The sequence below is a fragment of the Pezoporus wallicus genome, unplaced genomic scaffold (assembly GCF_028554395.1).
Source record: "Pezoporus wallicus isolate ANWC-B61680 ecotype Strahan unplaced genomic scaffold, APGP_CSIRO_Pwel_v1 contig_4816, whole genome shotgun sequence".
NCBI lineage: Eukaryota > Metazoa > Chordata > Aves > Psittaciformes > Psittacidae > Pezoporus > Pezoporus wallicus.
The window spans coordinates 4,468,027-4,485,894 of NW_026640990.1; the positions used below are offsets into that span (position 1 = coordinate 4,468,027).

Here is a 17,868-nt window from a genome sequence, read left to right on the forward strand (position 1 = left end):
GGCTGCTCTGAATCTCTTCTCTGCCCAGCCTGTAGCTGTGCCTGGGATTGCTCCGACCCAGGTGCAGGACCTTGCATTTGTCATGGTTAGACTTCATGAGGTTGGCATAAGCATGTCAAGGTCCCTCTGGATGGCATTCCTTTCCTCCAACCTATCAACTGAACCACACAGCTTGGTGCCATCGGCAAACTTGCTGAGGGCGCACTCAATCCCACTGTCCATGTCAGCGACGAAGATGTTGAACAAGACCAGTCCCAACACTGATCCCTGAGGGACGCCACTCGTTACTGGTCTCCAGTCGAACACTGAGCCATTGACAACTCTTTGTGTACAGCCATCCACCCAGTTCTTTATCCACCGAGTGGTCCATCCATCAAATTGATGTCTCCCCAATTTAGAGACAAGGATGTCGTGTGGGACAGTGTCGAATGCTTTGCACAAGTCCAGGCAGATGACATCAACTGCTCTACCCCTGTCCATCAGTTCTGTAGCCCCATCATAGGCGGCCACCAAATTGGTCAGGCAGGATTTCCCCTTAGTGAAGCCATGCTGGCTGTCACCAAGCACCTTGTTGATTTTCATGTGCCTTAGCATGCCATCCAGGAGAATCTGCTCCAAGATTTTGCCAGGCATAGAGGTGAGACTGACTGGTCTGTAATTCCCTGGGTCATCCATTTTCCCCTTCTTGAAAATGGGGGTTATATTTCCCTTTTTCCAGTCGTCGGGAACTTCACCTGACTGCCATGATTTCTCAAATATGATGGCCAGCGGCTTCGGAAGTTCATTTGCCAGCTCCTTCAGGACCCACGGATGTATTTCATCAGGACCCCTGGACTTGTGCACGTTCAGATTTTTAAGATGGTCTTGAACCAGTTCCTCTCCTACAGTGGGTGCAAGGTCTCCATTCTCACAGTCCCTGCATCTGCCTTCCAAGACTTGGGTGGTTTGGTCAGAGGTTTAGTTTAGTTTAGTTTAGTTTAGTTTAGGGGTTTTGTTTTGATTTTTTTTTTTTTGTTTTTCTTAAAGATGGTTTTGTAAGCTCCAGTACACAAGCCAACTTGTGTCTTGGATAATTATGGTCTCTCTATCGAACATCCTCCCCATCCCTGTAATTTCAGCTGGATGTATTTTTTCACTTACTGCCCTGAATTGTTACATGTTATTCTAAAAGCTGATTAATATCATATAGAGAAGGTGGCAAAAAAATCAATAGAGCTTCACAACAGAGACATGACAGAAGTAAAACATGAAGTCTCTGGAATAAATGATGTTCCCATTTGAGGGCAAAAGGGCAAGGACAATAGAATCAGTGAATTTTTTTTTTTTTTCCCCAGGCTTTGCTATGTTATTAAGATGCAACAATAGTTTCAGGCTTTTACTTTATGCAGTTGTGCCTGTCTATCTTCTTTAGTCTGCCAACAGAATGAAACAGTACTTCAAATTTAAAAGTCAAGTTTTGACTATCAAAATGAAATTTAAAGATTGTTTGCTCAAAAGACAATGTCTTTTGCGTGGAGTTCAATATTCTAGTTCATGCAAACTTGTCAAGATTAATGGTAGTTCATCTCTTTAGGACAGACATAGAGATGGGAATCTGAGCTCAAAATGTAGTCTGAAAAAAAGAATATGTACATATTTATTATATAAAAAAATACATATATATGTTCAATATATATATTTTATATATAAATATATGTAAAATTATATTTAACAACTTTCATATCTGTTTGCCATTATAATATATTTTTGGTTATTTCTTCTGGTAATTTTCCTTACTACATTAATTGACATTTTCCATACTAAACAGCATGTCCCCGTGAAGAATATAGCTCTCATTCAGTGAAATTATGCTGTCCTATGCACTCACAATAAACCCAAAGACCTACATTAAGCTTATGTTAAATTGTTTGCTCATTGTCACCAGTGTACTCATGACTGTACAGGATAGAAAGTCATTTCCTGTCCCCAGGGGCTTAGAGTCACTCAATGGTTAGCACTGTTCTTTTTGTCTCTTGTCTTGAATTTGGTGATCCTTAGTGGATTATTCTGGTCTGAATGCTGACTGTGAGGAGTTGTTTAGACCTACAGAGATTTTGGTTTTGTTATAGTGATTGCTCATCTTGGATGCAGGCATTCTGAAATAGCTGGGCTCTTAATTACCTGCTTTATCTTATGTATCAGGTCTCGTAATTTAGTCTTGAACTAAAAGATACTTAGAGCAGAGAAAATTCTACACTTTCTTCATCCATAATGATAGCATACTGCATGTTATATGCACATTTACATTACTTCTACATAGTAAGGGACTGTCTTGAACTACTGGGTTAAATAAATTCGTATTTCTTCCTGAAGTTTGTGTTGGCAAGAAAAAATACATGTCCCCTGGAGACGAACTATATGTCCTTTTAAGTCTTTTCTATCTGATTCTTAGGATTTCTGTGAACCTCAATTAAATTTCTTGGCACTAGATATAGCAGTCTTTTGGCTAAGATCAAGAACAGAATCAATCTAATATTTGCTTTTATCCTCCATTGAGCCACTTCTCTTTATGGGGAGAGGATAATGGAATCATGGATAGAGTACATGCTTTACTTTCATTTCTCTGCATGCATATTGTTTTCAATAATTGAAAACTTATGATTTGCTAAATTTAACTTGTACTTTCTTATAGCTGGGCCAAGTACTAATGTTACAAGTCACTCAAAATCACTATCAAATCACACAGAAATTTTGCCTGCCTATTAATGACATAGTGAGAGGTTCTGAGCTAGATCGCATTGAAGTATAGTGAACTCAAAGAAATAGCATCTCTGGAAGTAACTCAGGACTGACCACCCTGCTGCTGATACACTGAAGCAGTTATCCTCTTGTATCTTATTTTAATTGGATATTGCCTTAGAAATTGTAGGATTATCTTTTTGCTTTAAAAGCAAGCTTCTCTGACAACCTGGAATTTATGTGTTTTTCTAGTGCATAATCATGTCCTGAATTTTTTTCTGAAGATATATGATATGTAAACCCGCAGAACATTACCTAGAGGGAACTGTTCCCTGGATAGGGTATCTGTGATGAATGTTAAAAAGGAGCCAGGAGACGATGATTAATTACTATGTTAATGCACCTACATATAATAATGTATGTCTCCTTATTAAGAGCCATGGAGCACTAATGTACTGTTGCTTTCAAAAATTGCCCATTTGTTACTAAGAGGGTCAAACCCAAATACAAGATCTCCATACATGCCCATGTTTTCTTCATCCTTGTCCCACCAGTCAAGAATATAAGCAATTTGTTGTCTGGAGGACTGGCTGCCAGGGGAGCTATATGTCCATCTGATGTTGTTTTAACACACAAGGCTCCACTAGGAATATCCATCTGCTTTTCATCCTGAATTTGCCTATGTATAATTACTGTGCTTGGTAATGCTTAACTAAAGGTGAATAGAAACGTGTTTCCAACTGAATGTTTTCATATGATCCACATCAGTAGGAGGATGTGTGAATAGCCTTGGAGTTTAGAAAAACTGCTTTTAAAAAGGTGGCTTCTGAAAATTCTTTTATTTACTTGAATTCATTAACTTCATCTACTGCTGAAATGCAAGGATTTGTGCAAACAAGTAACAAAATCAGACTAAGTCACCTTTGTTACTAAAACTTTGTGGAGGACTGAGTGGAGTATTTTGGAGCCCTCTTGCAGCTGCTGGTTTTGTTCCAGTTGCAGGTGGCCTGCACCATCAAAGCCCAGTAGAGCTTCACGTGCAGCTCTGACCTTTTTTTCTCTTCTGACATGGCCCTGTGTTACACAGGTGAGCCTGCTCCCTCCTCAGAAGATGTCATATTGTAAGTAAGAGGAAAGTATTTCTGGGAAGACACCAGTGAAGTTCACTGTGTAGGGAGCAGCTTGGAATTGCTTATATTCTTGATGCTTCACTGCATCATTAGCAAAATGAAAATCTAAAGACTCAATGAAAATTGAGAGCAACCAGCTCTGTGCCCAGAAAACTGAACTCTGGTAGCTTCTCAGGTAAGAAGAGCAGCAGCAGCACTTACTGTGTTAACACCATATAATGCCAGATTTTCAAATATGGTCTGTTCAAATTACAGACACTGGAACAGACACTTTCATGGAAACTTTGCAGCTAACACAGCTACCCAGGTGAGAAGAAGGAGCTCTGCTGCAGTTCTTTTCTGGAGTGTCTGCAACCATTAACAATCATAGAAAATCTACTGTGGTTACCTGTAGTAGGAAAGGACTAGATCAGAGCATTAAGATCACTACTTTTGCGTTGCACTTGCAAGGCCCACATTTGAAGGAAATTAAAAAGCCACCTTAAATACTCATTTTTGCATACAAATGTAGGTTTTAAACATGAAGAAGCCACATGAAATTAGAAGGAATGGTTTAGTGCCCCTGTTGAATCTTTGTTGGTGGTGTCTCTTTTTATATCTAACCTTTGTGACATTGATAAATTTAAATTGAAAAGTAGGAAGTTTAGGAGCTCACTACTGAAAATGTGGAGTGAGCTTCAGCCAGTGCTCAGCTTCAATCAACCTGCTCAGTGCGGGTTTTGTGTAAGAAAGAATATATTCCTTTAATATTAGAGTAAGAGAACTGAAATTAGCTCCTTCTAAGGGCTTTGAGCCCCCATGAGTTTTACATTAAAAATGTTCATGGAAGTCAGTGGACATTTTCAGTACCAGAGGAATGCAGGGTTAAGTCCAAAATCTACCTATTACTGACTAGATAACATCAGAATGAACGTACATAATGTTATATTGCACCAAATATCACATTTAATTCCCCAGCTTTTACACTTTACTGTGTGTGGTGCTTGCAGCTCTGAATAATGTTATTTGGTTAGATTTATATACACAGTAAAAGGAAGTAACTGCAGCTGTACTGCTGTCAGCTACAGAGCATAGCACAAACTGTAGGAATTCACAGTGTGGGCTCTATTTCTTTAAAATACTATGAATAATTCTACAAAACACTGCAGAATCCAGCTCTCTGAACCTCATTCAAACAGATTTCTGACCCCTTTTGAAAGCACAACTAATGTACATGCGTCAGTGAGGGTCAGGGTGTCTGAGCAGGAAGAAAAGTTATGTACATGTTGAATCTCGCACTATGTATCAGAATCTTCTTGGGTAATGGGCAGGTTCTTGTCCCTTGTGACCCAGCTAAGACACAGGTACTGTATTTAGTGGCTTGCACATTTTAAGAAACTGATGATGGCAACCTCCAGCAAGTGGGCAAACTGCTCAGAAATAGTAGTAGACATTGAAACAGCTGCAGAAATCCCAGAGAGGTCTTTGCTTTATGTGGGGTACTGCAAAGAAATAGTTTTGTCATAACTTCCATCAGCACATCAATAAACTTTGCAAAATAAAGTTAGTTTTTTCTTTGCTCTCATTACTATTCACCACCAAATGCTTGCATTTTGAGCTTGCATGTGCTATTACTCTGAATTGTTGCTGCTGCTGTGAGTCTGCATGCAACACAAAGCTGACAATGTTTCAGCATGTTAGTCTACTAGTATTCCAAGTTAAAAAAGACAAAATAGGACAAAGAGGAAAAACAATAAATACTGATGCATGTCATAATGAAAATGCAGTTCAGTCTCTAAGTCTTCTTCCACTTACTATAGCATGTGAATTGTTCCTAAATTGTACATGAAATATGAACAGTTAAGTCCAGATCCTTAGCTGGAGTAACTCTGCTTCCCTCCATCGGTCCCAACAGACATGCTGATTTATGCCTGCTGACATCTGAGCTATAATAATTGCTGTTGACATTCTTGGACTGTATTTAGGTTTAGGTTTTAGTTTGAGTAGTTTTCAAACAGCTGAAAATTTTGGGATTTGTCAAGAGTAACTGCAGGGAGAACTGCATGATGCTATCCTTCTAACTGCTATTCAAACAATGCTTACAGTAATTACTGGCACTATTTAGACTAGGGAAAGCTAAATTAAAATGGGCATGGAAACATTGCTTTACAGTGTGCAATGTTCCTAAGACATCTCTCCTCACGCACAATGCAGCACTGGTCACTGAATCCGAAGGCAGACATGGGCACAGGCCCTGAGATGGCACAGCCCTCATGGTCCAGCAGCACCTCACACATCCTCTGCCACCATCTCGCCCAGACTGCGTCTTCTCACAGATTGTATGGCACTGTTTTTCAGCCCACCACCTCCTCGCGCTCCTGCGCCCGCCTTCCAAACACCACCTGTGATGTCTGCATTGTCAACTCTGCACTTCAGTGGTGCTAGCGACTGCTGGACATGCTGCAAAACCTGAGAGGATCAGGTGGAGCCGTTAGGCTGATGGACCCCTCCTCAAGCAGGCCCCTTCCTAGGTGCCTTGCCACCGGTACCGGTAAGCTGCATCCAGCGTAGGGGCTGTGAAGGCAGCTCACCGCGGCCCTGCCTGCCCCAAGCCCCATGAGCAACGCAGGCCTACTCTCCAGTCACTTGACACACAGGTCCGCCGAAACCCTTCTCCCAAACCACCGCTGCTGTGCCAGTGCTGCACTCGGGCAGCCTGCGAAGGGAAAAGGCCGCCCGTTCCTCCCCATGACACCATGCGGAGTGCTGCCGCAAACCCACCGGAGAGCAAAAATGGGGGCGGGCCAGGGTGAGAGCTCACGGGGGAGGAGCTCACCGCCGCGCCAGCCGCCAGGGCTCCGCCCCCGTTCCCTGGGCGATGGGGACGCTGACCCGCGGGCAGCATGGAGGAGTTAGGGAAGGTACTCCCAGGGCTGCTGCGCGTCTTACGGGCGCTCCGCCGGCGTCGGTTCACCCTGAGGGACCGGGGGGCGGTGTAAGGGGCCGCGGCGCTAGCGCCGCTAAGGCGGCATGCTGCGGGACAGGGCTGGGGCAGCGGGGCCTGCGCCCTCTCCCCGCAGTGCCCCGACGCTCGCCGTCTTTGCACCCTCTTATTTTTATAGTGCATTTTAAATATCTTCGCTGAGCTTCGGAGAAAGTAAAAAGGGTGGGGTGTTTAAAAATGCAGCGTGGGTATACATACCTGCGTAACCTTAATCCCCAAGAGAGTTTAAGGGGGGGCACCCGCCCGACACAGCGGGGCAATTCCCCCCAGAAACGCCCGGAGGCTTCGGCTGTCACGGGCCCGGCAGGGTCCATCCCCTCCCTCGCCTCTCAAATGCAACTGGTGAGCTCCTCACCCACCTTCCACTTCTCCCACCATGCTCGCCGGTTTTCAGTCAGTTGTGGACTCTGATATATTGCTATTTCTTGGTTTATTGGGTTTGTGTGGCAAGGTTTGAGTTGTAGGGAGGCTACAGGGGTGTCTTCTGTGAGAAGCTTCTAGAAAGTTCCCCCATGTCCAGCTGCATCAATGCCAGCCAGCTGCAATGCAGGCCTGCTGCTGGCCAAAGCCAGGCCAATCAGCAACAGTCGTATAACAGGTTTCAGAAGGGGAAAAACACCCACACAAATATAGGACCCACACTGGAGCAGTTTAGGCAAGACTGTCTCCCGTGGGAGGGACCCCACTCTGGAGGAGGGGTTCTGCCCTGGGGAGGAAAGAGTGGCAGAAACAATGTGTGATCAACTGACCAGCACCCCTATTCCTAATTCCCATGTGCCATGGTGGGAGGAGGAGGTAGAAAATCTGGGAGGAAAGTTGAGCCTAGGAAGAAAGAAGGGGGGGGAAGATGTTTCAAGATTTAGTTTTTATTTCGCATTACCCTACTCTGATTTGATAATAAATTACATTTATTTCCCCAAGTCAAGTCTGTTTTACTTGTGATAGTAATTGCTGAGTGATCTCTCCCTGCCCCTGTCTTAACCTTTCATTGTATTTTTTTTTTCTGCTGTCCAGCTGAGAAGGGGGAGTGATAGAGCAGCTTTGGGCATCTAGTGTCCAGCGCGGGTCAGCGACAACACTTTGCTTATTTGTAGTGGTAGGAATCTCATAATGTTTGTTTGTTGTGGGGAAGGTGTACAGTTTCCCTTCAAAGAGAAGCGAGGGAGCAGAAGCAAGCTCACACCTTGCTTCTAGTAACATCACAGTTGTCTTTCTCACCTTACATTGCCTTAGGTAGTCAGTGTGCTCTAGAGAGTTTCATAAACCCATGTCATTCTCCTTAACGTTTTCTTTTGTTTTTTTTTTTTTTGGGGGGGGGGGGGGGGGGGGGGGCAGATTTTTTTTATTTCTTGTCTTGGGGTGTTTTTATTTGCATTGCAGTTTTTAACTCAGGTGTCAGAGGTGTTATTTCTGACAGGCAACTCCTCTCATGCTGCATGTCAAGAGAAACATAGAAGTTATTCCTCCCAGGAATGTATGAAGTGTTGCATCAGCTCAGAATTTGTCCCTCAACTCTGCCTGTATAGTTGTAGCTACTAGAAGATAATTTGCTTCTAGTTAAATTGCTTTGTTTTAGATGACTGAGAAGCTACTGTGACTGTTGTGGAAGTAACTGCTTTCAGCCGGTGTAATAGTTGCATCTGTTGGCACAAAGCTACCCCAATGGTTGTTGGAAGAAAAGCTTAATGTTTAGGTTTCCTTAAAGAAATAAATTCTCTTTCATGTAAAATCTATTATTACGTATTTTAAATGTTTAATGAAAAATATATGCATCTTTCACCATATTCTGTGTTAGTGTTCTCAGTATGTATTTTGGCAGTTGGAACAGGGTAATGCAGTCAGATCAGAGTAAAAGGATACAAGGCGTACTGTATGGGAAACAACAGGCTATCAAAAGTACATTGTACCTCCTTCTGAAATATACCACTGAAATTGTTGTCAGTTTTACTTTGTGGCTTTATAAAAAGAATCTTCAGAGGAACTCAGTGAATGTTTTCTGGGGGGTTTCTTTGGTGTGGTTTTTTTTCTTTTTTTTTTTCTTCTCACATATGTTGTGTTCCTTATGTATTTAAATTGGTTTTGCACACTAGGTAACCTTTGTGATATTTCCTGCTATCCTTTATGATTTATTTTTGTGGTAAGATCTGTGGATTTGTGCAGTTTTTATAAATTAAATTATATAGTCTGTAGCTTTGGCTGAGGCAAGCTTTTCAAGGTCTATTTCTAAAGCTGTAGGTAACACCATATTATACCACTGTTTTTTGTTCTATTGTTTCTTAGATCTTGAGATAATTCCTTTTGATTTAAATTGAATATTTTTATAATTGTTCTGACTTGAAATTACTTTCAGTAGAAAGTATGTGGGAAAATCCAACCCCTCATCTTAGCAAGTCTTGCTGATGCTTTATTTTTAACAACAGTTTTTCCAGCATGTAGTCTGCAGCTGTGAAAATATCAGTAAAGTTTAATGTCATAATGCATTTGGTCATCCATAAATCTTGATGTTTGGACTGTGTTAAATTTTTGAAATACGTTTTGTTATTATGAGGACAGTATTGTTGTCTCTTGTTTATAATGGTCCTCTGCAGGCTTTCTTTCCATATACGTTTTGTTTTTTGCATTTGACGTATCTGCATATTTCTTTTTTCAGTGTAGTTGAAATTAGTGTTACTGTTTTTATTTCCTCGTTTGACAACAAAAGAAATATTAGAACTAAAAATAGCAACTATTGATTTCAACTTCCCTTTGTGGGAATGGACAAGTGGGGCCTTTTTAAAACAAACAGGAACAGTGAACACATTTAATGTATTTTTGTTTCTGCTGTAACTATTTATGTAGACAGCTTCAAGATTTTCTGCTTCTGCTGAAGTATTTGACAGCTTGATAACAAAATGTGTATAATAATGCAAATAACAGCCTGTGTTGCTGGTGTTTTTTTGTTGTTTGGTTGTTTTTTTGTGTGGTTGGTTTTTTTCACCCAGTCCCATGTTGATTAAAGTTGTAACTGATATGCAACAGTCTTTCAGTGTACATCTGTACTGCTGTCAGCAGTATCGCTCAGATTGAGGTAGCTGAACTAGCTTTAAATGAACTAGCTCAGATACTGGAAACCATCTAGGTATAGCAGGCAGAGTTTAGTCCAGTCTAATTTCACTGATGGAGTGAAGACAGGAGGATCTTGGGTTCCTTACCCTCTGGGTATTTGCTATGATTTAAGAGATCTAGTAAGCTATTCCTTTGTGAATATTTTTGATAGCCATGATTTTGCAAAGTGTGGTGGTGTATTGTCAAATGAATGGAAATAATACTATCTTCAGTGACTGCAGAGGGCTCATCCCAAAGGACAAGCTTATTTTCCCTCAGGGACACTGATGCTAGTTTCTACTGCTGTGTTTCAAGGTTTTTCCATCCTGGAAAGGCCCTCACCCAAACCGCAGGGATGAATCACTTTGGGCTTGGGGTTTTGAGAGAGAGTTCTTCCCCTCCCCATGCCAAACACAGAGACTTTTTACAGTTTGCTATATAACTATACCACTCTTCTGCTGATACTTACTGCTTCAGTGAATAATGCTGAGAGATTCAAGGAAGATCTTACTCTTCTGTTTTAGAATATCTGATTTTGTATTTTGATTTGATGCTGTTGACAAGGGGTGCCCAAAGCATTTGGAATAATGTTTTGAATGTCCGGAAATATATTATACATTTGAAACCGCTGATCATTCTTTGAAGGAAAATAAAACAGTAACAAATAATTCTTTAGTACTTTGTATTTAAATAGGTTAAGTCTACTGCTGGGAGTGTGTATTGGTAGGATTGGTTTGGCTCGGGGATTTTCCTCAACACAGGAAGATTAGCATTACCAGAATTAACTCACCTTGGATTACCTCAGTCAGTCACTACAGTTAACAGTGAAATGAACGATAAATTCTTTGACATCAGTGAACATGTGTATAAAATACCTTCTCTTTGAATTTTCGGTGGTAGTTAAAGATAGCTATCAAAAGACAAAACAGTATTCAATCAAAATAATTGTAAGCTTTTAGACATGTGTGTGTGTAGGTTCTTCCCAGAAAGAAACTTTCCACAAATACAGGATTGTTTAAATGAATAATGGACTTTCACTATTTTTTTGAATTACAGAAACACTGATATTTTAAAAATTAATTTCCTCATTAGTTATTTGGAACAGAAAATCTTATTGAATACCTGTGCTTGTAGTAGACAGTGGTGCCACAAATCCATCCTTATGAGCAGTAACAAAGATAGTAATGCATTATTGGGGGTGTTGCTCCTGGGTATATCATTGAAGATGCTAGGTGATGAAATAGGAAGCATTCACCTTGCCATGTGAACTCTTGGATTTTGATGTGCATATTACAGAGCCTTATCTGCAATACTGAGTTACAACAGCTTGGATATCTTAAACTGCAAACATTAGTTGGTCAGAGAATACGTTTCTAATGCTAGAGCACCTTTAAGTGTGTGACTGAGTGCAAGACACCTGGAGTTATTTTTAGATTACCTTTTGTAATCTTATACAGTTTATATATTGATGTAATACAACACTACATACTAAGACTTCAGCAAATTTTCCCAGAGGTCCTTGCTGTAATTCAGAGAACAAGATGAGCCTTAGTGTCAGCATGTTAAGTATGCTGGGCCTGTCAGTACGATATAGGTTAGAAAGCTTCATACGTAAGTAAGCCAGGTACATACTGGAGGCAGGAGAATATGAATATTTGGACAAGCTGTTTCTGACATGATGGATGTTGCCTGATACTGTTCAAAACCAGTGAGAAATTAGTTTGGGTAAGATTCTTGGGAGTTCAGATAAAAAGTTGGTTTCCAGAATGTTCAGCTTTTTGCTTACTAACCTATTCCTTACAGCATGAGGCGTGAGGAGGAAGGAGAACAGACTTTTGATGCACCTCTATTTGCAGGGCTAATGCTATGATCTTGGACCGTGGGGGAGTGTCATGCAGGTAACTGATAGTCTTGTGGGAGGAGCTTTGTTCTTACAAACACCTGGCCTGTAACAGCAGAGGAGAAGCTGAAAAATAGCTTGATGAGAACAAAACCATGATACCTTGAACTTTCTTATGCTTTTCTTACAATACAGTGCTAAATTCCCCATCCTATACCGATAAAGTCCATCTGGGGTGATACCTGTTGTTATCAATATTGTAGCCAATTTCGGTTTAAAGTATAAGTTTTATTAAACTGAGTAAGCGATAGCAGATAAAACAACGCCGGGTGCGCCGGCGAGTCCTCCACTCCGCCCAAGACGCGCACACGCGGTCCCTGGGAGGCGGTCCTTTATCTTTTTCGGTTCAAGGCCCCAGCCAATCCTGTCGCCCCTCCTCACTCGGATGTTGACATGGCTCTTCCCTATTGGTTCCTTCCCTTTGTTGCAGGGGTCTCATTACGGAGAAGTTTCCGGAAGTTTCGAGAAGCTCCCAGAGGCTTCGAGAAGCGTCCGCTGCCAGCCTCCTCACCGCCGCAGCCCCCTCCCCTCAAGCGTTGCAACAAGACACCACTTCGAGCCACCCAGCCCCCCTTTTCTCTCTCAAAATCCTGTGCAACAAAACAACTGACCTCCCCCCCATTACTTACAGAGTACAACAGTTACAGAGTCAAAAAGGAGTATTGTTTCACATAACGACAGCCACAGAGAGCCTCCCTCCCCCCAAACTTCTTGATGAATAAACCCCACACATTACACCTGTAAAATGTTAACATTATGTTTTAGAAGAAGCGTGGTCAGTAAAACGTTGAATGACTGACTGGTAATATACCATGTATGTAATGATGCAAAAATACATAGTAGAGTATCCTATGTATTGAACAGACTGAGAGAGATGAGCAGGTATTAATTCATTTTTCAAAACATGAGTATCAGTTATTCCTTTAACTCAGTTAACTTCACTGCTTCTGCTCTTGTTCAACAAGTTTCTAACACACTGGTCACTTCAGGAAAGTGTTCATGTTTTTCCTGATTATTGGAAAATATCTTTCATTAATCATATAATATTAGCATGTTGAGCTATTCCTTTTGTTTGTTTTGTTTTGTTTTTTTTTTGTTGTTGTTTTTTTCCCCCTAGCTAGGGCATGCAGCTTCAATTACATCAGCATTACTGACTGTACAAGTACTTCCTCTTATACTGCAAGAATTATTGCTGTTAAAAAAAAAGCAAACTCTAACTGTGCTAACTATGTGAAGGGAGTCTTAGTTTACTTCCTGTTGTTATGATGAGATACTGTATCTGAACTTCTTTATAGTTGGGAACAATAATTTTTCATATTATAGTACACGTGAAAGTATTCTAGTACTTGGAGGAAAACAACCTAATCTGTCTACTAAATGTTCTTTGTTCTCTCAGTCTTGTTTCATCAGTCTTGCATGTTGCCACTCAGCTAGTCCGAATTTTAAGTGTATCTTGCAGTTTGGCAGCAGCAGGGGGAGTAGTGTAGCTTTATTTGGGGGCTCTCCTTCCCCAATGCTGGAGTTAGTTATTAGCCCAGAACAATGCTGCTCGGGCTCAAAAATCAGCTCGTGGTAGGAAATCTTCCACTTTCTCTAGGTGGGCTAGAAACATTATTTTGCAGGTTTTGCATTGCTGCACATCTGTAAAGCCCAAGACCCACAGATGCAGAAGTGTACCTGCTATGAGTAAATTATGATCAGGTTTTTATGTCCTTGTGCAGAAGCAGGTTAGGCCACTTAGACCCGCAGTCATGTGGCTGGAGGGATCCTTTGGACATGAGCTGGTTCAGCTGGCTGCTCAGAGCTCGGCTGGCAGTGAATGCAGACCAGGGCTTTGTCCAGTTCAGTCTTAAGAACCTGAAAAAATGGAGATTCTTGCACCTTTCTGAGTAACCTATTCTAATGATTAATTATCTTCATAATGAAATATTTTTCCTTGTGCTTTCACATGCTAATGCATTGTAGATCCCTTTCAACTGGAATATTTTATTCTATGACTAATGTCCCTTGTTCCACTGCCAAGCATCTCTGCAAAGAGTCTGCCTCCTTGCATTTTATAATGTGCTTTGACAACTCACTCTGTTGCCTGCATATTCTATTGTAAAACAGGATTTGTTTTTCCTAGTGCTTTATTTATTTCATAGATTTCTTACTGAAGTCTCTGGTTTTTGGTCAGTGACACACCCTAAGAAACTAATTATCAAATTACTCTATTTTTCATAAGACATTATTCGTAAGGCATTATTGATTCATGCTGACTTTGGTATCCCCATAACATGTACATCCTTATATTTCTTATAAAGAGCTTTCTTCTGTATTACAAATATATTGACCTTCCCTGAAACAGTAGTGTCAGATCCTCGCATGTGTTTCATTGTGCTGCAGCAAACACCTTGGACTTCTTTTTTTTGGCCTAGGGAAGGAGTTGGTGTAGACAGTAGGTTTGAAAATGCAATCAAGTTCAGGGTGTAGAGCAAACAGTATGGTAATGTGTATGTATACTCATAATACCCTAACCAGAAAATGATTTTAAAATTTAATTACTGTGCAATCTAGTATCATGTTGGTCAAATCTAGATTCATAGATTTTTTTTTCACCTTTATATTTCTGTTGTTTTTACTTGCAACTTAATTTAATCTTGTGCAGCACATAATATGTCACTCTGTTCCCACATGAATTTAAGATAAAAATACTATTTTCCATATATCTGCCTAGCTTTTCTCTAGTGAAAAATTGTTAGGGTATTGTGTTGCTGCCATATAATTTTAGCTGTATTACATTTTTGGCATTTGTTGAATTAGTCCCTTACATACTTCCTCAAAATAAAAATGTTATTTAAATATGTTATTGACATTATAAAATAAAGCTTTTAAAATTATATTTCTGTATATATGTGTTTGTGTAGGAAGAAGAACAGGATCAGGATGCCACAGGTGGAAAGAAGGTTATTAGTCGGACATTTCTTTCTCTTTCCCAAATTACTGCTTTGTCAGAACAAAATGAGGAAGAAGTTCAAAAGTAAGAGGCAATGATAATAATTCTAGAACCAATATAATAATGAAACAGAAATTAGACTATTTGTTAGATTTCTTTTGTGATAGTTACATCATTAGTCTTTAGGGTTTTTTTTTACTGTATGTCCTATATGGTTTGATTTTACTTTACTCCTTTCCTCCCACCCTTCCCCTTGTATTTCATGTTTATATGGTTTCTGAGTTTACAATAGTATTAAATATGCTGTAAATGAAATACTACGATGTAAATAAGAACAGGCAAATGCTGAGCTTTTTAAAAAAGTCTTACTTGGTAACTTTTTTGCTAAAGCATGTAAGATTTTGTACTCGAAGTTAGAGTTACTGAAAAATCAGAAAGGTCTGAAAAGTTCAGGAAGGAATGGAAAGCTGAAGAAGGTATTAGTGGGTAGCCTTTATGGTGCACTGGGGGATTAGAAGGCAGACAAAGACTTTTGATCTACACCCATCTTGTCCTTTCTGTAGCAACATTCTCCTTTGTTATTAGTGCTTAATAACGGCTAAATTTAAGAGGCCAGGAGTTCAACCTGAGACTGCAGGCTTATATTTTAAGGATGAGACTTTTCAGAAGGGCCTGAATTATTTAGGAGGACTTGTGTCCTCTCACAAATTCTTAGTGAATTGAAAGTCAATGGGCTGGTCCACTGGACTAGGTTAGAGAGGGGGATAAAAAAAAATTGAACCTTGTCCCTCTGAGTAGATAAACTATTTATTAGAGATTATAATATTATTCATGATATATATTCTGTTTCTCCTGTTTTTCACTGTTCTGAGAAAAAATTCTTTCTGGGATAATTTTTTAAATAAAACTGGAAAGAGAATTTGCTCCTAGCAAACTATAAAAATTGTTTAAAAATCTCTCATTTACTGTTTTCTCTTCCATGATAGGCCTCTTATTTTAGAAGAGACTGAAAAATACAACTTGAGACTAAAATGTGTTTAATGATGCAGTTTATTGTGAAACTTTTTCATTAAGATTAAAAAGTATTGAAAGTTTGTGCATTTCTTCTTAGTCTTGACTGATCACATATGTATATATACACACTGGAATAAGTGGAACGTAAAGTATATACTGCATCTGACTGAAAAGAGGATAGTTACAGGGCACTTTATGGACTCTAAGCAGTTTAGCAGCAGCACTGAAATTTTGTTAGTTTACTACAGTGCATCATGTCTATACATAAAGGCAGTTTGAAGGCCATAGCTAAGGGTAGAATATCAGAATGGATCTGATTCAGTATAAGAATTTTGATATCCTGCATTTGTATCTATCATGGAGTTTTATACTGCTGTCCATCTCTGTAGTAACTGAGCACCTTCCGTGAAGGAAGAGATAGCAATCAGAGTAACAAGGGAATCTAAATGACCCATCATTTCCCAATCATTTATAGATACTGTTGTCAGTAACATGCCTTACAGAATATTGAAAAAATGAGTACTGGCATAGTTAGCAGCATCAGAGAAAAATCTAAATCCCTGAGAAGCTCTGATTATGAAAACACAGAGTTGGCAGGAGCTTCAGAGAGGATATGGACCGTTTCAAACCTTGGAAAGTTCAGCTGGCCATGTTCCACTTCTATTTCAGTACACAGTTAAGTGTTTTTAACCGACTTGCATTTGTGCAGCCGTGCAAATTTGTCATGCAAGAACAAAGGAATATGTTTTAAAACTGATTGGATTATGTGGTTCACTTTGTTAGCTATTGAGGCTTTAATTAAAAAAAAAACAACAACAAAAAACCAACAGCTCATCTTATTTAATAGTGTATCTCTACTGGCTTGGTGTAAACCCTGAAAAATTTCTATCTCAGACCTATCAGTAGGTCTGAGATTAATCACAGAATCATAGAATAGTTAGGGCTGGAAAGGACCTTAAGATCATCTAGTTCCACCCCTGCCGTGGGCAGGGACGCCTTACGCTATATGATATCACCCAAGGCCTTGTCCAGCCTGGTCTGGAACAGTGCCAGGGGTGGAGCATTCACAACCTCCCTGGGCAACCTATTCCAGTGCCTCACCACCCTAAAAGGAAAGAATTTCCTTCTTATATCCAATCTAAACTTCAAGAGTCCCTCTCCAGCATCCCTACAGGCCCCCTTCAGATACTGGAAGGCTGCTATGAGGTCTCCACACAGCCTTCTCTTCTCCAGGCTGAACAGCCCCAACTTCCTCAGCCCGTCTTCATACGGGAGGTGCTCCAGTCCCCCGATCATCCTAGTGGCCCTCCTCTGGACTTGTTCCAACAGCTCCATGTCCTTTTTGTTTGAGGACACCAGAACTCCAGGTGCGGTCTCACAAGAGCAGAGTAGAGGGGCAGGATCACCTCCTTCAACCTGCTGGTCACGCTCCTTTTGATGCAGCCCAGGATACGGTTGGCTTTCTGGGCTGCGAGCACACACTGAAGCCTGCTCATGTTCATTTTCTCATCAACCAACACCCCCAAGTTCTTCTCCTCAGGGCTGCTCTGAATCTCTTCTCTGCCCAACCTGTAGCTGTGCCCTTCTTAGGAAGGAATGGGGACACACACACACACACAGAAAGACTTTGCTTTCTTACAGGGGAAAACTGTGATGACAACTAGCATTTGCATTGTCTGGTATAGTTAAGAAGCCAAGGACTGCTTTAATATAAAACTTAACTACCTGAGACATGGCTGAATTTATACTGGCAGAACTGCAAACTGAAGTTCTAGCCTTGATCCCTTTTCTTCACCTGGAAAAATGTACACAGTTATTATGAAAGACATAATTAATTCTATGTTTGGATGGAGTAAACATAAATGTATCAGCAACAGCATGGTCTCCTACAGGAGAGTGTATTTTTTCATGAATTTGTTAAGTTAAATCAAGTGGAAAAATTTTCCGCAGTGTGCCAGTAAAATAGGATGAGGCTCTTAAATGTCTTGACTACTAGGAAAGTGGAATTTAAACTCCACTTTACATACTTTCAATAATTACATATTATATTATTTACATTCATTTTCAAAACTAATTTTTCTTTGGAGGTGACATAAAAAATAAT

The 17,868-nt window shown here is 40.3% G+C and overlaps 1 protein-coding gene across 2 annotated transcripts in view; it reads left to right on the plus strand.

Annotated features, from left to right (window-relative positions):
* Window positions 1-6,658: 6,658 nt before the first annotated feature.
* The window catches only part of CABCOCO1 (ciliary associated calcium binding coiled-coil 1), a 55,508-nt gene continuing 44,298 nt past the window's right edge, over window positions 6,659-17,868 (plus strand). Inside the window, exons 1-2 of one of the 2 annotated variants that reach the window (XM_057421569.1) lie at window positions 6,659-6,748; window positions 14,722-14,834. In XM_057421569.1, the coding sequence (XP_057277552.1) occupies window positions 6,731-6,748; window positions 14,722-14,834 (131 nt within the window). In that variant the 5' untranslated portion in view covers window positions 6,659-6,730. The remainder of the gene's footprint in view (window positions 6,749-14,721; window positions 14,835-17,868) is intronic. The other variant, XM_057421570.1, reaches the window with a different exon arrangement.